The sequence below is a fragment of the Oryzias latipes genome, chromosome 3 (genome assembly GCF_002234675.1).
Source record: "Oryzias latipes chromosome 3, ASM223467v1".
Taxonomy (NCBI): domain Eukaryota; kingdom Metazoa; phylum Chordata; class Actinopteri; order Beloniformes; family Adrianichthyidae; genus Oryzias; species Oryzias latipes.
In genome coordinates this window covers 33,958,225-33,979,667 of record NC_019861.2, presented here as the reverse complement: position 1 = coordinate 33,979,667, position 21,443 = coordinate 33,958,225, and the positions used below count along the sequence as shown (strand labels likewise).

The 21,443-nt window shown below is 39.1% G+C and overlaps 1 protein-coding gene across 2 annotated transcripts in view; it reads left to right on the top strand.

Annotated features, from left to right (window-relative positions):
• The window catches only part of cdh8 (cadherin 8), a 117,524-nt gene extending 99,185 nt beyond the window's left edge, over window positions 1-18,339 (top strand). The window contains exons 8-12 of one of the 2 annotated variants that reach the window (XM_023953698.1): window positions 5,767-5,903; window positions 8,893-9,014; window positions 9,738-9,855; window positions 15,855-16,106; window positions 16,228-18,339. In XM_023953698.1, coding sequence (XP_023809466.1) covers window positions 5,767-5,903; window positions 8,893-9,014; window positions 9,738-9,855; window positions 15,855-16,106; window positions 16,228-16,715 — 1,117 coding nt within the window. In that variant the 3' untranslated portion in view covers window positions 16,716-18,339. Of the gene's footprint in view, window positions 1-5,766; window positions 5,904-8,892; window positions 9,015-9,737; window positions 9,856-15,854; window positions 16,107-16,221 lie in introns of both variants that reach the window. The other variant, XM_023953697.1, reaches the window with a different exon arrangement.
• The last annotated feature ends 3,104 nt before the right edge of the window (window positions 18,340-21,443 follow it).

The following is a 21,443-nucleotide window of genomic DNA, read 5'->3' as shown; positions in this document are numbered from 1 at the left end:
TGGGAAAAACAAATATCTTTTCAATCTTATTCCTCTTTTTCCTCCAACTCACCTTCATACATTTATAATCAAAGAGACTAGAAACGTATTAGCATCCACAAACCTTTCCAACAGGATCTAACCTTTCTGCTTTGCAGAGCTGCGCCATATTTATTTATTTTTACTTTTTTTGTCTTTTTCCGCACGCAAGATAATAAATGGGAAGATACAAGCGGGGGTGTTGCTCTCTTTGTAGTCTGCCCACTAAAGCCTCACTGATGCTCTCTTTGTTTTACAAATCTGACAGAGTTTGATCAATAGTCCCAATAGCTAAGAGTCTGCATAACCTCAAGCATGCAGCAGTGCACACTCACTCCAAGGTTGGCCATTAAGCAGAGATCAGTGTGTGGACTATTCTTGGCAAGAGAGCCCGAGCAGATGTGACCAAATGAGGAGAAGTTTCAGATTTGAGTTTTGAAGCTGCTCCTGCTTCATCCAACCTCAAAAAGGCAAATTTCCAAGTAAAACTTCGTAACTTCAGCAAATGACTCATTCACTGCACAATGCTCAGCTGTGATGCACAATGAAAAAAAACAACAACATTATCATACCTCTGCCACCATGCTTTACAGTTGGGATTCTGCAAAACAGACAAATAACGCTTACCAGAGGTGCTGTTGTTTGTTACATTTTTACATATTTTCCCTTTACATAGAAAATGCTGTTTTTCTTGATGATTGATTTCTTTGTAACACTTGTGCTATCCTAGGCACTTTAACATTGGGAGTTGGGTCATCTAGACCCACTAGACAGTGTTCTGAACCTTTTTTCTTCAATGATTTGTGATCTTCACTGGTGTCCATGGATTACATGAAATCTTTATCCACCTTTGTCATGGTAGGGAGAACACGCCAATGTAAGGGTGGGATCATCTAAGATAGCACAAGGGTTAAATCCTACTTCAGCCATTTTTTTCTTTATTTACATATCAAGGATCCTCAACATTTCAGATGCTAAACATTATATTAAGTTTGTTTTGTTGTATATTTGTATTTACTCTGAAACATTGAGCCATAAGTTTATTAGTTATGCAAGTCCTTGCTAAAATAAATCCATAGGCATTTTTTCCTAAGACTTTTCATCTAAGGTTTTTCCCTCTTGGCACTAATTAAATGCTTTTCCTAAACAAGCATTAGAGAGGTAAACATTTAATGATTATCATCTTATATACAACTACAGTTTAGAGGCACTTGGACAATTTTTTTTTTTAAATTAGACTAAATAATTACCAAGATACCTACATTTGTATGGTATAGTCTATGTCCAAGAGGAGACCTCAGTTTTATACTTAAATTCCTCTAATCTAATCCTTAAATGGTATGATAATTAACCAGGACAAAACTGCAGCGCTCTCCAGTAATCATCAATCTGCTGGTTCTTCATCTCACTGCAGCACAACCCCTTTTATTTCTTACTCAACACTCCACTTGTCATGGTCAAACCCCATTCATCTTCTCTACCTGCTTATTCCTGTTGTCATTGGGAGGCAGGAGCCTATCCAACTGGAGCAAAGGCAGAGTGTACTCTACAATTTAGCAGTCCATCACAGACAAACTCACATTCAAAACTAAGAGACAATTAAGAGTCACCTAAGAAACCTGTTTTTGGACTGTAGGAGGAAGCAGGGGAAACTCACTCGTGCGCAAACTTCACACAGTTAGATCTCAGCTGGGATTTGAACCAGGACCTACTCGCTGTGATGCAAAGGTGCTCACCATTGCATAGCCTGCATTCAACCAATCCCATTCATCCCATCCACAGATCACTTATTCAAACCTTCAGCATCACAAGCACACCCTGTTCACACAGAACACAACAACAGCAATGCAAAGATAGCTGGTCACCGCAGGCTTTTTGAAAGTTACTAACCTGGTCATTTTTCATACATGCTCTGTTGATACGTTAGCGGCTCTGCACAGAGGTCCTCTAATATCCATTCACAGAGGTTTCTGTGTCTCATTTATTTCATTCCAACAGGGACAAAACTTTCACTCCTATTCATTCTTTCCTGCTGTATCTCAGTGGGGTATTCCAGCGACACGGCAGGAGCTTGCAGTTTGAAAAGGGTAAATCTTGTTTCTTACATTACAATCCAGTGTGACACATTTATTCAGATTATCTTAAAAAATACCATCAATATTTATAAAAGATGGACTTAGGGAGTCCATATGTGTGTTTTTAAGTGGAAAAAACTGAGTGAAATAAAAAAAAAAATCCTGCCTGAATAAACAAAGAATGATAGTCAGCGTGGCTTATGACGCTTCAACTTGCCACAGTCACAAACTCCAACAGAGAAGATGTCCTGGTCATACTGTTTGATTGACAGACAATCTGTGAGGGTGCAGAGCACGGATCCGTAAATAAACTGCAACGAGAATAACAATCTCACTGATTACAGCTCATGTGTTTTTTCTATGCAAAGGAGCTCCTGTCACCCCAATGCTCTTTGATTGGTGAATCATGTTTGTTTTATGACGAGGCTGCATATCTCAAACGTGCACAGCCTCTGCATTCTGTTTAACTCCTGGCACCGAGGTCAGCCCAGCGCCTTTAAAAGCCACGAAACAGATGAAGCAAAACCTGAACTGCATGACGCAAATGCTCACAGACCAGTGCACTCTGATAAACTGCACAAGGAATGCGCCGGATATCATTTTTTATTTGCTTTTAATTCTTTTCACATCATGCTGTCAGTTTGAGTGACAGGTGGCAGAACATTTCAGGGTCTGTCTCCTTGCTTCCACGTGAGGCTGTCAAAGTTTGACTGGGATCCTCTCAGTCTGCAGGAGAGAGGTTGTTCCCAGGTGGCTTGATGCTGTCTGCCTGTCTTGAAAGTGCGCAGCGTCTGCAGGGCAAGCGAGGAGAAGTAGGGATGGGGGATGGAGGGAGGTCCTTGTGGATCTCTCCCAGTCCGCCGTCTGGAGGATTTTACACCATTTCATCTCAAAAATGAAAATGTCACGGCTGGGTTCATCTCCCCAACAATTGGAATCTGGGCCAGCAGTTGATTTCTTTTATTTCTTACCTTTCTTGTAATAGCTGCAAACTCCTTCACAAAGGCAGTTGTTGTGACTTTGTCTGATGTGTTTTCTTTTTTTTCCTGCTTTCATTGTATTATCTCTTCCTTTTTGCATCATTAAAAGACTACTGATTTCTCCCAAAAGATCCACACTGACAGGAAAGAGTTAGTCCAACACAAGAGATCCTGGTATGGGGAGAGAAAAGAGGCATCTTCAGCAGAGAGAAGGCTGTGTAAGGATGAAGGTTTGCAATGAATTGGACTGGGAGATTGGATTACGAAGAGCTTTAGACCTAGTTGGATGGCAGGAAAAAAAAACAAACCTTTCTTTGCTGTTGGAGTGTAAGGGAGAATGTGAGAGTGAGACAGTCAGAGATGAACAGAGACACTCTGTCCCGAAGGTCTGGAAACACTCATGCAGTACATGGTGTAATTAGCTCATGTGAATCACTGGAGCTTTGTGTTTTGGGTGAGTAGGTTGTTTATTACTGTCACACAGTAACAAATGAAATGTGTGAAACCAAAGATGACCCCCAAAAAAAGATTTTTCGTTTTCCTCAGAAAGCAGTTTTTGTGGGTTTGTCCCACAAATTGGCTCTGTGCACGCCGCAACATGCAAGAGCAATTTCACAGTTTCGAGTGGCGTTGCAAACTTGCATTTAATGTGCAGCCCTGCTTTGTAGTAAATATTCACACCATTTTTTTGTGGCACAAATATATTTTGACACCTCTAATAATCCCAAAGTTTGCCTTTTAACAAGAAAGCTCTTTTTCAGGAATAATTGGATCTATGGCATTTTTGATGGACACTGTGTGAAAATAAAACATTTTATTGAGCCATATTGGGCTTTTACAGTACGCATTCACAATAGTCTTCTTTAGATCAGCTCAAAGCATTTTTGTCAGGTCTTACATTTTGCCATCATCTTGTTTTGATCATGTGGAAGTTCCTTTTTTGTGAAAATCTCCTTAAAGTCACACTCTAATAACCTTTTGATCTATTTTAAAAGCATTCCCAGTGACCTTTTAATTATGATTATGCAGTTTTTAGCCAAACTAAAAACAAATAAAAAATGGTTGTTTTTCTAAGTACAGTTTCTGGAGAGTGACAGGAGTTCATTCGAAATTTGCCTCTAAGTTGGGGAGGGGACTGCTGGCGTGGACTAAGCCGGCCCCCACTTCCCTTCATCCCTTTGTTTACACTCTCTCCCACTAGCTTACAGCCCCTCACAACCCCAACCTAACATTACCAATTCAACAAAAACGGCGAGCTGCCCAGCCGTTCTAAACCAGATACCAGCTCAGATGAGGAAAACAAAAAAGTACGGTACTTGGATCTAGTGGATGATCATCAGGATGGGGCGGAGCAGGGAGCTTGTGGCGTGCTGTTTTGGTTTCTACATTACAGTTAGAAGCTTTTCCAATGGAATTTATTTGTCTGCTCCTGATTCACAATGATTGGAATGAGTAAATCCTCAGAAAGGCAATTTTAAGCTTAATATTTTTCATATTGTTTTCATTCATTTGAATGCGAAGGTGTGTCCAAACCTTTGGTCTGTACAGTATGTCCTCCATCCTCAGAAAATTGCCACAAGAACATATCATGTGGGTCTTTAAATGTGTCTTAGATTTCTTCTAAGGTTCGCCTTCGGACTCCAGCTTTTTTCACAATTAGAGCCACATGCAACCTAGGTTCTGGGTGATGGGGCCACACATCAAGTATCCATGGATGACTTTTCAATCGATAGGCTCGGTGCTACTTTATCAAAAAAGGCACAACATCGAAATCTCTTCTGTACTTCCCAAAAAGCAAAGAATTGAGATGGGGGCTGACCAATTGCAAGTACAATTTGGTTGTTCGTGTTTAAGTTGTTGCTGTAAATCCTGTCATTGACTAGTTTTTCACCTGAGACATCCATGTCAGTTAGGAACAGGACATACCTGGATTTATTAATTCAAATTTTTTTTAGAGCATGTTTGCTAAAGTATTTGTAAAAATGTTCTTTTTTTAAAAAATAATCAAATAATACATTTATAAAGCAAATCCAAAATTTGTCTTCAGATTGATGACTGTTTAAGAAAAGCCACCTGGGTTTCTATAATCTGTTACCCACTGAATTAAATGAATCACCGCAGCTCTTATCCAGTGGGGAGCTCCTACATATTTGTTCTGCTAAATCCAGATGGTGAGTGGCTAGTTGTTTAGAAAAACAACATTATTCTGCTAAAATCAAAAAAAGGACACTCTTAACACGCAGGCCGTTGGTTCATCTCCATTACATCCATTATCCCCCCTCCCTCTGCTGCATGTTGTTCTATGTGACACAGTGCTGTCCAAACTCATTAATGCAAACCCTTTGGGAGCCATCGAGTGTTGAGGCACGCTGAACAGGGTTAACAACACCACATCTCTTACCCTGACATACAGTAACATGCGCTAATGGTCTTTTTGCAGAAGGGAGAACTTTGACATGATTAGGGGGGGGAGGTTTTTCAGACGTGTTTAGCAGTAATACTGCTCATGTGGAATCTGTAATTATTCCTTGGTTGATAATTATTGATTTCCTACTGGTTTTAAAATGCATATTGATCTACAGGTTTCCCTCGATTAATAAGGCTCTGTTAGCCACAACACCCAGAGGAAGGTGGACCAAATCTCGAGCTAAAGTGACTGGACTCGACTTCTCTGTGCTTGTTTCTCTTCATAGGTACTTCATTGATCGGCACACAGATCTGGAGAGGCAGTTCAACATCAATGTGGATGACGGGAAGATCACGCTGGCCAAACCGCTGGACCGAGAGACAGACATGTGGCACAACATCACAGTAACTGCCACAGAAGTCGGTAAGTACCTTCCCCTGGCCCCGTTATCCCTCACTGTGCACATGTGCCTCATGAATTGCAATGTCCTGCAAGTCAGCAGACTGTTCGACATTCACGTGCATGCAAGATTTGGAATCAGGCAACTGCAGGAAGGCACGCAGCTTCCTTCTTCCGCTGAGTGACTTTATGAGTCCTCTCAGTCAAAGGAGTCAGTGGGCTGCAACACACAATGCACCATTCAACAGTTGAGCGGTATTTGAGGCAGCGATTTTTGAGTGCTTTGTGAATATAAGACAAACAATTAGCGTGTAAATCCACAGAGGCATTAAACACGTTAATTTGCTGAGTTTTGATTGAATTAAACAGCTCAGTTCTAAGTTTGTGGGAGGGCAATAACATTAAGACATATCAAATAAACAGTTTTAAAGACATGCTTCAGAGTGGATTGCTCCAACGCCAGCATCTATTACAGATGAAGGAACATCTGTGAACAACCAAACTCCCTGACTACAGAGAAAAATCTTGCCGGCAGAGCTGAAAACAGCTCCAACCATATGCAAGGCTTTATTTGCATAGAGACTGTTTCAGGGGGCTGTATGATGCGATAAAGCTTAATGTACCCCTTTAAGCTATTGGAATCGAAATTTACACAGCTTGTAACTTTTCTGTCTGCTCCTGCTGTATCCCTCCCTGGTTTTCTTTCTGTCTCTTTCTGTGCCTGTCTTGTTCTTTTAATCAAAGAAGCACTTGTTAATTGTTGAAATAAATCAAAGGACAAATACTGTCACATTGTTTTGGTCATGCAGTAAGGACAAATCCCACACACGGAGGAGCCTGTTGCTGATTGTGCTTCATTTGATAAGCTGGTTGTCAAGTTGAGCATGCATATACAGAGCGCATGCTTTCATACCTTCTGGCAAAGAAACTGTGGCTTGAGATAGCGGCATCGAACACCTAATAGGAATTTGGCAAAATAAATACGTCAGTTTTGCTATTCTTCATGGATGGGGAGTAGAAGGTGGTGACTCCTCTGGCGTGAAAAGGAATAGATGTGTTTCCAGTTCTATCCCGATGCCATTTGCCACCCAAACGGAGGCTCGTTCTGCTGCCTTGCACCAGTTGACATCTGACTAATCAGATTCTATTCCCTGCCTGCTGCTGGGGGAAAATCACTTGTGTGGGGAGGGGGCGCGTCTCAACCTCCCGCTGCTCTAATCCATCTATCACTGTCTATCTCGCTGTCAATTTCAACTCACCTCTCTGCTTAGCTCTTTTTTTGCTTGTCTGTTGGAGCACTGAAGGCCTTGAGTGCAGTATGCGGCTTTCTGTTTGGATTTTATGGAAAATAAATCATTTTAAAAGATACAAAATATCATGCAGGCCATGTAGAGAAGCCTGGGGGAATCATTGCACTATTCCTGAACCTAAGCATGTTTAATTGCTCCTCTGTGGCGTATTGAATTTATAATTTGACAAAAAGACTGACTTTTCCTTCTAAAAAGCAGCATCAGTTAATAACCAATGCACTGGAGCCTCATCTATATCATTTCACTAAAGACCTTTGGATGGGAAACTATTTCTGATTGATTGGATATGTCTGTTACTGTGTTTGCATTATAGCCATGCCTCCTTTGAGCAGTAAAGTTTGGAATGGAAATAGTTTAGCTTAGAAATCCTACTATGGCTTGTTTTTCTATTGCTAGGTATATTTCATCATCTATGTATAAGGTTTAAGGTTGACCACTGGTAATGTATTCAGAGATAACAGTGAAACTGTGTAGTAAACTCATTTATTTGTGTTCTTTCCATATTGAGATGCAACATTCAAGCTCTTCAAAGACCCACCCTGATGAAAATTGCATTTTTAACATTTTCTAGTGACATTTTTGTAATGATGGAAGACATGTAAAAAAAAAATTAAGCTCAAAATTGCATTTCTGAGCATTTTTTTTAGTCAAATGTTTTTTTTTTAATCAGGAGCAGACAAAAAGAGCTTATTTATTATGTGTGAAGTAGAAAATACACTAGGTGACCACACGCTCTATGCCCCGATCCCACAGCATTGGGGAAGGGAAGGGAGGGCGGGGTTGCTCTGCACCAACAACCAACATCTCAGAGGTAAATTTCTAATGACCTACTTCCGCTCTGCAAAAACGATGTCCAAGAAAACTACACAGTGTTTTGGATTTTGGCTAAAAATGACATAATCATGATTAAAAATTGACAAGAGGCATTTCGTTTGTCAGTGTAAGCTGTGCATATGACAATAAACGTCTATTCTAAAAGACCACTGGCAATGCTTTGAAATTGACTCAAACGATGATCAGAGTAGGTCTTTAAAATACATTTTGGTTTGTCAATCGATAGTTAGGCTGCCCCACTACTAATCTCTACCTCTATAAGTTATGTTAAACCAAGAAATGGTGAAAGTATATTATGTACAAGACTAAAATCAACCAAACTGTATTAAACTTAAGTTGCAACAAATCTAAGAAGAAGAAAAAACACCAGTGTTCTTGGCCACTTGATGGCACCTCTCTCTTATCTCAATTTATTAATTCTTAGTTTCAAAAGTTGGTTATCACCCTACTGATGATTGTCAGTCAATGAGGATGGATAATTTTGCTCAAAATCTCATCTAATTAAATTGCCTCTTGTCATTTCAGACTTCTGTTACCAATGACTCATTAATATGCATGTTGTAAACCCTCATGATTAAAACATTACAGTGTACTGCGAGTTTTCTAAAAGCACTTTGAATGGGTTCCGCTCTTTCCTGTTGCCTCAGTTGCTGTTTTGCATCATTGATACCATTTGAAACAAAGATTGGTGTGGCTTATCCTCTCATCAGCTAAGGAAATGAAGGGAGAAAATGGAAAATAAAGGAAATTAAAACTAGGTCACAGAACTTTTTTATTCCAGTGCCTTTTATTAGCAATAACAGACTCATCACTACCCTTCTTTCTCCCCTTCTTTTAAATCCGTCTATCCATCTCTTTATCTATCTTAGGAAACCACAGTCCAATCTCAAGGGCAATTGTGGCCATCAGAGTAATGGACATTAATGACAATGCCCCTGAGTTTGCCACAGAATACGAGGCCTTTCTGTGTGAAAATGGAAAACCTGGACAGGTAAGGAAAGACTCATTCCTCTAAGCAGCAATCTATCATTTTCTTATTCCGTCTTTTTTTTCCGCTCCCTCTTTCCTCCCCTGTAATGATTGACCACAATGAATTATAGCCTGTTTATTTCACGGGAAAACCACAAAGGTGGGAGTATGGTGCTTTTTCTCTCAAACAGTCCTCCCTCTATGAGCCCGCACAGAGCAAAGAGGAGAATGAGAGCAGTCAGAATTGATCAGAGTGGATCATAATTCAAGACAGTCTTTCATGTCTTCTTCCAGATGGTACAATGCTGTCCGTAGCCAAAAACCCTGGATGAGTACTTAGCATTCTCTTTCTCAGCTATCGACCTCATTCAGGGGACCTACACACAAACAATAGAGAGCTTTGTCAAAAAGGGAGAAAAAAAGGGGGAAGAAAAAAGGAAAACCGTCCTGCACCGTCCTGAATTCTAATTCCTAATCAATCACAAAGACATCAGTGTGATAAGACCAATGATGACAGATTAACAGATTGAGCCAGGGGTCTGACAGTGTGCCTGGCTGGAACAGGACTTCACTGATAATGCTCTTGAACTCCAAGTATAAGCACATATTTTATCAGGTGTGATCCAGACACCCCCCCCTTACAATGCAGCAGTATGTGGCAGCAAACCCAAAACAATGAATAGGTGGCCTTCTCTCATGATGTCTTCCCTTTTATATCTTCTGGGTTTCTCTGTCTTCAAACAAGGTAATCCAGACCATCAGCGCCGTGGACAAAGATGATCCAGTTCAAGGCCACTACTTTAACTATCGGCTCGTCCCGGAGATGCTGAACAATCCTAATTTTACCATCAAAAACAACCAAGGTGAGAGATTTGTTGAACTGGAAGCTAAAAATCTGAAGTTGTGTCTGCATGTTTTATTTTTTTATCAAAATAAAACCGGATGAATAACTGCAGCTCAGTTAGCAGATGAGCCACTAAGAGTCGGGCCTTTTTTCTCCAGAGTGCATTTTGAGGGAAACTAAATGACTCGGTTCTAAATGGCTTTTTGTGGAAGTCTCGGAGCTCGATGAAGGGCAACTTCTTCGGAGCAGTTTCATGGCAGATGGCACTAAATTCATCTTCTAAATATTCCTATGGCTTTATTGGTCATTTTGAATATTCTATATCTGTCCCCTAGTCTCATGCCTTGCTTCCAGCTGCTGGTTCTAAAAAGGCTGGATTCACAATGACAAAATGTAATGTCTTCAGCTTTGGGCTAAAAAGTCTTCATATGGCACAAGCCTTCTGTTTCAACTTAGAGAATGCAGGCTAAGCCGCTCAAACCTCTTTCTGATGGAAGAGTTTACATTGAAAAACAGGTCATAAAATGACCTTTACCTTTTTAAGAAAGTTTAAAACCGTTTACTTTAAAAAATCAATACTATAGTAAAAAGGGGCTAATAAATAGTCATATAATTGCTTGTAACAATACCAAATTATTGAAATAATTTATTTTTTTCTCTTGTATATATATTAGAAATAATTATTTTTTTTTTTTTACTTATTCCTTTTAACCAAACAGTCAGAATGTAAAAAAAAAAAAATAAAATGTTAGAAATAACCATAGTTTTGTTTTGAACTGATCTGTCTTAACTTGAACAAATTCAGTGAATAACATGTTAGTATATCTGAACAAACCTTTTAGTTTAAAGCAAATACTTTATTTTAGGTGCAGTGTTGCCAGATAGTAATGGGTTTTCAGCCCAAAAGTCATCTAAAAACTAACCAGACCCTACCAACACAAACAAATAAAAAATAACAAAAAAAATAAAAACAATCCCCCCAAAAATATATCAGTAAACAATTAGCCATAATTAGCAATAATTATTTGTCCATTAATTATTATTTCCATTTTAGACAGAAAGTCCAACTTTTAGACATATGTTAATGATTTATTACATCTGCCATTTTTGTACTCTGTCAGAGTAAAGCATATAATAATAGACTCCTATTAAGCTTTTTTAGCAACCACCGAAAAGCAAACATGATCGCACGTACGGCCTCTTTCTTTCTCTCAAACGTCAAAAAAAAACAAAAAAAAAGGACATGGGAAGGACACAAATAACTAAATGCTATGGGTTCTAATATAACCTATTATATTAAAAAAAAGTGGAAATTGTTTTTGCATTTTTACTTTTCATGACTTAAATGAAGTAAAATATAAGCAAATCTCCTTGTGAAATGAAGTGTTTAAAAAAAAAAAAACTTAATGTCCAAGTAACGCTTTTTCAATTATTTTTAAGTATAAAAAACATTAAGAAAAGATTAATCAAATAACTTATCACTAGAGATTACTCCCAAAAGTATTTAGCATTTTTCTAATTGTGAATCAACAAGACATTTTGTGCAACACAAACAATACAATTCCTACAAAAAGCATTAATGTCTTTTTAAAACCATAGATCTGTTGTTGTTGTTTATATTGATATCACAAAAATGCACAGTTGTTGTCCTGCCTGCCTCATTCTGTTTTTTTCAGTGCAGCATTACGTTTGATCCGAACACTAAAACAATAGACAACTGTAAAAATACATTTCTTGAGTAAATGCCTATCACTCAAGAAGTAAAGATAAGTAAAAAAAATCAGGGATGCATGAAATGAAAAAGCTTGCAATCAACCCAGTTTGCATTGGATTGCTCAATCTGCTGTAATGCAGAGCTTGGTCCTGCTTCACCTAATTGACCAGGAAACATGCCAATACAGAGATTTTAAGTTTAAAAATGATGAGAAATAAAATTGAGTTGCATTTAGAGGACACATATTTATTTTATCATTAGAAGCTATACATCTCATTGGATGGGAGGATGATGACAGGTGAGTCACTGCCTCTTCTGACCTCACGTCCCAAATATTTTAATGAGGGACTAAAAACTCCTAAACTGACCCCAAACCTATCCGAATTATGTCCACCCCCTTAAAGCAATATTTGGATGCAAATTTAAAATCAAAACCGCCCAATCTGGCAACACTGTTTAGGTGTAAAGCCTAAAAGTTCCTGTAGAAAAGACAAAAGAACAACTGCATGTTAGAGGAAACGTCAGAAAAGTCTTCATTTTGTTGTTGTTGCCTGGAACCAAAGTAAATATGTGTTGTGCTTCTGCAACATATTACATTCCACTCCACACCCACCAATTGCCCATATTATTGTTAATGCCAGCCAGAGAAAAGAAGCCCATCACACTGCACCCCCCCCCCAGCACTTCAGTGACTATTTCTATCAGAATCGGCAGCTGTGGGAGACACTTCAGTGAAGAGCAGCAGGGCTCTGAGCGTGGCTTTTGTTTGTGATGATGAGTCTAATTGTAGGGATTGCAAAGTGAAGAGGTTAAGGGTTGCCTGTCATGAAAAAATGGCTGAGGTTCTGACCAGCTGTACACAACATATTGAGATCCCTGGCAGCCCAACATTTAGTAGGCAAGGATACAGCAGATCACAGCAGCCTGTAATCAGTAGGAGAGAGAATAAGACGCTAATATTGCAAAATATGAAAAACAAGCTCCTGTCAGACTATGACTAACTCTTGGAAGAAACGTTTGAAAAATAAGGTTAAGTTAGGCAGGAACTCAGGTAATTTTTTCTACTAAATTTATTAGAGATAATTTTGCATTTAATTTGTGCGGAAATTATGCAGCGAACTTTCCATGTCAGCTAAATTCATTTTTTTTAACCACATGTCAATCGTAAGCAAAGCTGCTCCCAGAAACATTCATAGACCTAAAAGCTGCCACAAGAAGCTTTTCCACTGCCGATAAAGGATGAGGAGATCCAAATTAAAATGACAATTACCAGCTGTCTAAGACCAAATATATTACTTTGTTTACATGCAGGTTGCAGGCAGGCCAAGATATTTACCCTCCCCTTCTTAGATGATTTTTCTAACTCATAAATCTGTCACGCCTCCTGCTCAGATTTCTCAGCATTTTGTGCTTTTCATTTTGACAGCTTCTGTTATTTAAGACCATGGAGAGGATCTACCCCCTCCCCCTTTTTTTACGTTTTGCTCATCACAAAACAACTGCAGAAATGTTTTTTTATCTCATCTTGTTGATCAAGAACTGCAGCACATCTAACTCTCCAATGGCAACAAGTTCAATCTAACATGACATAACCTGAATTGGAACTCTTCTTCCACCTTTATGACTGTTGTTGTGATGTGACACTCCATTCTAGTGTCTTGTCCTACAGGAATTTTGTAAAAATGTATATATGTTACAATAAAAAAATAGAGCAATAGTCCTACCATGCTAAACTTTTTTAGTTAAGAATTGAAGCATTGACACAGTTTAAATGAAAATCAGCAGTTTTGCAATAATGCACTCATGTTTAAAAACTCAAAAGTATGTAGATGTATGTAGATGTAGTTGATCTATTGTAAAAGCATTCGCAGTGATCTTAACTATGATTATGCCAATTTTATTCTGGGAAAAAGAAGAGTGGAAAAAAAGAAGAAGAGGGGAAAAAAAGAGTGAGTTGTGGGCGGGACCATTGGCACGGAACATCCCCTCCCCTTTTCCCTCCCCACTGCTGAGAGCTCTCTGTTTACACTTTCTCCCACTAAGTTACAGCCCCTCACACCACCAACCTAACATTACCAGAGCAACAAAAATCTTGAGCAATATCAGAGCTACAGCCGTACAGCTCAGATGTAGAAAACAAATATGAACATGGATCTAGTCGTCACGGAGCAGGGAGCTTCTGGCCCACCCAGCATATTTTCCAAGTATAAAAAAAAAGGCAATCGGCATTTTTTCGTCTGATCCTGATTTACAATAATTTGTATAAAGAAAAACTCAGAAATGCATTTTTAAGCTTAATTTCCTTAGTATTGTCCTTCATCAATAGAAAAATGCCACAAGACCATGTTAAAAACACAAAAAACAAAAATTTGAGGACACATGTTAAACAAGCAACTGTCTTCCTGAAATAGGCTATATGTATGTTATAGTTGGTCAGTAGTTGAAACCCCAGGATCAGGAAGGACTCAACAACTCCAGAAGGTTAGTAACATCTCCAAAAATAAATCACCACAAGCGTGAGAAAAAGTTAAATAACAAAGAACAGTAACTCAGCATAATACTGGAAGGATAACAGGAAAGCACTAAAGAGGCATCAATAGTGAGGGCAGTCGACACAATTCAAACAATTCCAGGCAGTTGTGACCATCTCGAAGAAAAGTCAGGAGGGGGCGGAGCATCCAGGAGAAGTCACAGTCAACCTGCACAGAACAAATCAAAATGAAACATAGAAACCAAAAGACAAGACACAATCCATAACAATAATATAAAACAGAAACTTTTAGCAAAGTTGACCAAATAGCTAAGCTTTTAAAAGCATTCAGGTTTCGCTATTCATAAATCCCATAATGAGGAATTTCTTTGTTACAGCAGCACTGGTAGTACAAGACACAGTAAAAGAACAACATTACCCAAAGAGGAGAAGTGAACATGATTAAACTGTGGAAAAATAAAGCATTCTCTGCTAAATATGGCATTTTACGTGTCACTCCAGTGATGTGTTGCTGTCGGAAGGGATGAGGCTTGGTAGTGCGTCTTCTTGCATCGACTTGAGCTAAAAGAAATGCTCAGATTTTCCACAGTGTGGTTCAAAGGGTGGGAGGGGTCAACCACGATGGACGTCAGTTTCAATATCCTTGCGTCTGCCACCTCCTCGATTGTGTCCACCGTGGAGTCCTGGACAAATGCAGCTTCTTTTAACAAGCATGTTTAGTTTAGGGTGCCTTGTGAAAGTGTCTCAAGACACCCGACACTTTAAAAGTAAAAAGAAAAACTAATTGTCCATGCTGTCATCTGTAGCCTCCAAATCTAAAAATAAAAAAGTGCACTGTTAAACACTGTTGCCAAGGAAGCTTTGTTAAAATTGCATTAAGTTCAATGTAGGGAAAGCTTTTCTGCACAGCGTTCTTTCTCTTTGAGCAACTGACTACTTTAAAGTTTGGCCTCACAAGAGAAACATATTTGATGTTTCTATTTTTATCACATATCTTAACTAAAGAAGTGAGAAGTACCTACAAGCGAAAATTTGCCATGTTAGTTAGTCGATTCTTGGAGTTTCAGAATTGCTGCCGAATGATCCAAATGAAGTAGGACATGCTGGTGCTCACAAAGCGGAATGTACCACTTTGTGGCAGCACTTGTAAGAAAATAAATCTGAGCATATGCTCACATCAATTACAGATTGTGCAAAGCAAGTGATTCTATCATTAGGCGTTCCATCTTTTGATTACGTTTGCTCAATCAATGCATAAGTTTCAACATGGCTCTTTTCTCTGTAACTCTTCTGTTCCTTCTTTGCTCAGTGCTCTCTCAAGAAACGAGGCAAAGGTTAGACTATCAGAAATCTTCTGTGTTTTCAATAAGATCAGCAGGAGAAGATTCTTATGGGAATGCAAGTGTTTGATAATGTGCACAGAGTAAGGAGTGCCAGCTAATGAGCAGACAGCTTCAGAGAAGTGCCATCCAAGAGCAGCTGGCACCTTTCTGGGTCGACATGTGCCTTCTACTTAGCCTGCAGTGGCCCCTTATTTTCTCGGGTTTTAAAGTGAAATGGCAAACTTTGGCTTGCCTTCCTTCAGAATCTGAAATGGAAGAAAAAGAAGAAAAGACTTTAATCAGAAACAGCTATGAAATGTGCAAACCCAAACATGCATAATGTTGAAGGATATAAAGTTAATTTACCGTCACGCCGCACTGATCTTCACACAGTTTAATAAAAGGATTTGAATCTGTCACCAAGAAAAACATTTTTTTTCCCCACACACATCCTTGCAAAAAATTCATCTGTCTTCAACCATCTCTCACAGACAATTCAATCAGCGTTCTAGCCAAGCATGACACCTTCAGACGACAAAAACAAGAGATGTACTTCCTGCCAATCATTGTGACGGACAACGGACATCCACCGATGAGCAGCACCAACACCTTGACGATCAGAGTCTGTGGGTGCAGCAAGGATGGAATCGTCCAGTCCTGCAACGTGGAGGCTTATGTCTTACCCATTGGCCTCAGTATGGGAGCGCTTATTGCCATCCTGGCCTGCATTATCCTCCTGTTAGGTGAGCTGTGTCATGTTAACAATGATTTGGTTTGATAATGTAAGATGAGATTCAAAGCCTGACCAAGCTTTTCGTCTCTCCTTTCCTGTTTGTGTTTATCTTTTTTTTCTGATAGTAATAGTTGTACTATTTGTGACCTTGAGGAGACACAAGAATGAGCCCCTCATCATCAAAGATGATGAAGACGTGAGGGAAAACATTATCCGATATGATGACGAAGGGGGTGGCGAGGAAGATACTGAAGCCTTTGACATTGCAACGTTGCAGAATCCCGACGGCATCAACGGTTACCTGCCACGCAAGGACATCAAGCCTGACTTGCAGTTCATGCCACGGGCAGGCCAACACTCGGGCCCGAACGGCGTGGACGTGGACGAATTCATCAATGTTCGGCTGCATGAGGCAGACAACGATCCAACGGCGCCGCCTTATGACTCCATCCAGATCTATGGATACGAAGGCCGGGGATCTGTTGCCGGCTCACTAAGTTCACTGGAGACGGTCTCATCAGACTCGGATCAGAACTTCGACTATCTCAGAGAGTGGGGCCCACGCTTTAGAAGACTGGGGGAGCTCTACTCAGTGGGCGAGAGCGACCGTGAGACCTGACCTTGGTTTTGTTGGTAAAATAAAGACCTTTGAGATTTTTTTTTCTGTCCACATACTTGTGTATTTAACGCTAGAAGGTTTGCTGGCTTTTAGAAACAGGTGTTTAAAATGAAAAAATAAAAATAAAAAAACAAGGGAGGAGACTTTTTTGTAATCTTTATAGAGTGAGGTATAGCAGTTATCATTCTCTAAGTCAAGCGCATTGTAACTGTTGAGCCAAACAATGTCTTTATTAGGAGATCTCTGATTCTTGTGGACTGTGACTTAGATTCCGTTGTGGAGTGTCTAGCAGTATTTTGGGTGTTAGTCATTTGCTGTGACTGCCAGTAGCAAAGAAAACCCTGGTGTTGCTGGTAGTTGCCCAGTAAGTGGATGTTGCCGGGCTCTCTTAAGCTCCATGGACGCCAAGCTGGAATATAGAAGCTGCGGAGGGACTCTTCCTTCTTGTCTCCTTGAGCCACCCAGCTGAACGGTGAAGTGGAACAAGATGGAAAAGAAAAAAAAAGCAATATATGGTCTACATTACTATGATGAATGTACGTATGGTTTGAGAAGATGGAAACATAGCAAAAAGGACAAACCAGTGTTGGCTTTAAAGTGAATTTGTCCAAATTTGATATGCTCTCTGGTGGCCAGATTTGTAAAGTATCAAAAGCCTAGAACGGCTTGCTTTATACAACTCTTTGTATTTACATGCTACAGGTGTGGGTTGAAAGTGTTATTAACCTATTAAAGACCGATGTGAAGACAAAAAAGAGAAATGTAGAAACTCTGAGGCCTTCTTTTTACAGAAGCAACATTAAATACAATTGTAATTTACTGTTTTTTGACATACATGTGCTAGTGCTTCATTACTGTTCTAGCAGTTTTGTAAATCTGTCCTAAAGGTCTTTTTTTCTTTTTTTTCTGTGCCGCCTATTTTCAAGTGTGTTTAGATTCTTTCTCATTCAGCTTTTTTCAGCTACTTGAGCATTAGTTTAAACAAGTCAAAACCATATCACGGACTCTTTGATGATGAAGACCAGATGTAAGCAGGCAACTAACACAGATGAAGGGATTAATTGGGCATGTGGGAGTGAGATCCCTCTGACACATGCTATATCAGAACAAGATATGACTCACACCGCATTGTGGGGTGCAGCCAGTGAGCACAATAGTTCAATAGTGTGACTCCTTCTAAACATTAAAACCCATTTACAACACACAGATGGCTTTAGCCCAAGTAAAACGTGATCACAGTTCCAGAGCATTTGCATTGTGTGCTTACACTGTATGATAATAATTAAAAAGACTTATACTGTACATAAAGTTACTGCTAACGTCATTAGCTTTCAATGAGGTGGTAGGTTTTGTCTCTGCACGTTAGCTCCTGCACATAATGAAATTTCTGATGGCACTACAGCAGCGTGCATTCTCAGTTTTTACTGATACAGTATTATGGCAGTTCTCAGTAGACTAAACAATATATATATGGAATAGTCCTACATGCAGATCATATTTTATACCGTGCTTTAATGCTTATAAATGTGTACGTTCAATTATTTACTCCTTGTACTGTAATCTAAGAAACCCTGTATTGTTTCCTACTTTGTGAAATATATTTTTATAAATATTGCTCAATGGCCTTGATTCCTTTTCTTTCCTTTTTTCTATCCTCCAAGTGAACATATTATTAAAATAATTTATGGTTTACATCATATTTACCGCCACAATCCCTGCATAACTGGAAACAGTTCAACCTAACAATAGAATGAGTCAATAAGCATCTGCTGTTGAGACACTGACTATTTTTTTTCCAAATCTAGTCTGTTCTTGCGCACAGGGGTTGTCAGATGTTATGACAGAACCTGACAACAAAACTGGTGGGAGAAGAAAGGCATAAAAGTAATAAAATGTGATTGGGCTTCTCCAGTGGAAACAGAAACAACCTTAAAAACAGAAGTGCTGTATACAATGGTGATCCCATGTAAATAAATCATTTTAAGTCACTTTTCAGAAAATCCAACTGAAGTGAACATTACTGTGAGTACACTGATTAGGTTAGGAGGCCACTTTCAGATTCAATGTACATATCCTACATTATACTTTTGATTGAATAATGTGTATACCATTTAATTATGGCAAGTGGAGCTTTTAAAATACTTTTATAAACCTATACAGCCATTTAGGTTAATGTATAAAAAGCCTTATAATTGTATTTGTATGATTTTTTTTTTTGGTGTCTTTTTTTCCTTCCCGAGAAGGAGGGTCTAAGGGCAGGGATGCCCAGTTAAGTTCAGTCTGTTTAGTTTAGCAATCAGCTATTGTATTTTATAACTGATTATATGTTTTGTACACTTAGTGAAGCCCGTTGAGACAACTGTGTTGCAATATTGGGCTATATAAATAAAATTTAATTAAATTGAATAAACCATGCAAAAAAAAAATTGTGTTGCAGAAGTTTGGGTATTTTTTATTTATTTGTTTTTTCCTGCAGAGAATCTGACTCTATAGAAGTAAAGTCCATGATAATTTGTGTGAAAAAGTTATGAATCACTATTTAAAATTTTAAGTAATACAAATAGTGCTATATCTTTTTAAAATTAGAATAGTTTAAACGCATCTTAAGTGCTGAACTGGGAGCAAAGTATGATATTCCAAAGAATTTTTTAAACCAAGAGGAACTATTGACATAAAGAAGGCACCCTCTACATAAAATCAGTAGTAAAGACAAATTGTAACCACTCTTTGTCTTCTGTCTCTCACTTATCAATGGGTTTGGGTCACGGGGCAGCAGTCTCAGCAAGGGAACAGACCCCCTCTCCCCAGCCACTTCCATCCGTCTGGGAAAATACCTTAATGATATAATCTCTTCAGTCCCCTGGGTCTGTCTGGTTGGACATTCCCATGGCACCTCCTTCGGAAGGGATGTGGGTGGTATTTTTCCAGATGTTCAGACTACCATAACTGACTTATTTATGTGTAGGAGTCTGGACTCCACCAAGTTCTTCCCAAATGGTTGATGCAATCCACCTTTTCCCTAAGGGAGACCCCGAGACCCCCTGTTAACGAGTCTCCAGCAACAGCTGGACGTCATGGCTTAATGAGTCAAAAACACAATGTCATCTGCAAACTGTAAGGAAAAGGATTACAAGGGGTACCAAAGTAAATCTTTCTTAATTTATTTTACAAAGATTGCTAGCAAACCAAAGATTGCAAGTGTCAAATATTTAAAAGGAAATCATTGGTTCTTTCTACCTTCAGACGTGTAGCCGCTACACAAGGATTTATATACTTCAACTAGTAAAATTTTACATGGTTCACAAGTTCAAACAGAGTTTGACTGAAACCAAACTCAGAGATTAAATTCATGTTATAGATATCAAGTGTTCTCATCTGATTAAACTGCACTTCATAAATCCCTCTTCGTTCCCTGGAGTGGTGTTCAAGACACATTTTTCTTCAGGGATAAGAAGTGATGTTAATCCTAGAATTTATAACAGTTCTGCACCTGATCCATTAGTCAAAAATAAGCAATGAGACACATTTTGACAACTGATATCTCCAGCAAATTGTTAGCACAATTTGTTTTTCAAAATGTCGACCCAGGCAGGTCAGCACTCTCATTTGTAGTCGATCTTCATGCATTCCCACTGCTGTGTGTAGCTGCGGGTCTGACAGGGTTTGCCTAACTAAATAGTAAATCAAATTACCTACTCACTTTTGTCATGTAATGGAAGTATCCCTCAGGTGACAACCCTGTGCTTGTGTTCCCTGCTGATATGTGCCAGACATTTTATGGCAAGCCTGTGGCTCCAGCTCGAACAGAGCAGAAACTGTAATTACTGGTGCCTGGCAGAGATACCCTCTAATACAAACAAACTCTGGAAAAGCATAGCAAAAAAGCTATTTTTTCCCCCTGAATTTTGAGAATTCAACCAGTTATGTAAGAACATGTATTTATGATGAATTTACCACTTAAGGGGATGGAAAGATAATTACTTTTCATCATGTCAAGATCTACACCAACACAGGCTCTAAATAGAAATTCTGCATGTAATATCTGTTTAAGAGTAGGGATGGGCACCGTTTGGATTTTATCTGGTGCCGGTGCTAAACTGTTGCTTTGAAACGATTCACGAGAACTAAACAGTGCTCAAACTGGTTCTTCAAAAATGAAAATAAAATCCTAACCTTTTCCAAAAAATGTCAGTGTGATGAGCAGCAGAGGGGGAAGGAGAGCGCTTGATTGTGCCTGAGATGTTTTATTTCATTCTTCTGCACGGCTGAATCTCAGTTTTCAAACACACTGAAGTAAACACGCATTTTCCCCGCACATCAACATGCCGAGGGATTTTCTTCGGAACATTGCACGCTATGATCCATCAAGTTCTTTTAGCCAAACTTCCTCTCACTTCACCTTCAGCATTGACCAAAACTCTGCACCCTCACCCATTCTTAAATGACAGCGCCTACAATCGCCGGAAAGATCAAACGATTGGCTAAAATTGTAAAGCAAAACTGACTCAAAGGAAGTGATTGACATGTACAAAGCGAAACATCCAACACTGCATTTTTATTGCGGTACCAGTTGTGCCGTATAGGTCGTTACCGGAACCAACTTGGGCTTAGTACGCATCTCTTTTAAGAGTAAAATAAAATTTGGATTTTACCAGCAAAATAGGTCACAGTTGTAGCACAATATTTGTTCATTTAGCATAAATTCCGCCATTCAGTCAATAAAGTACT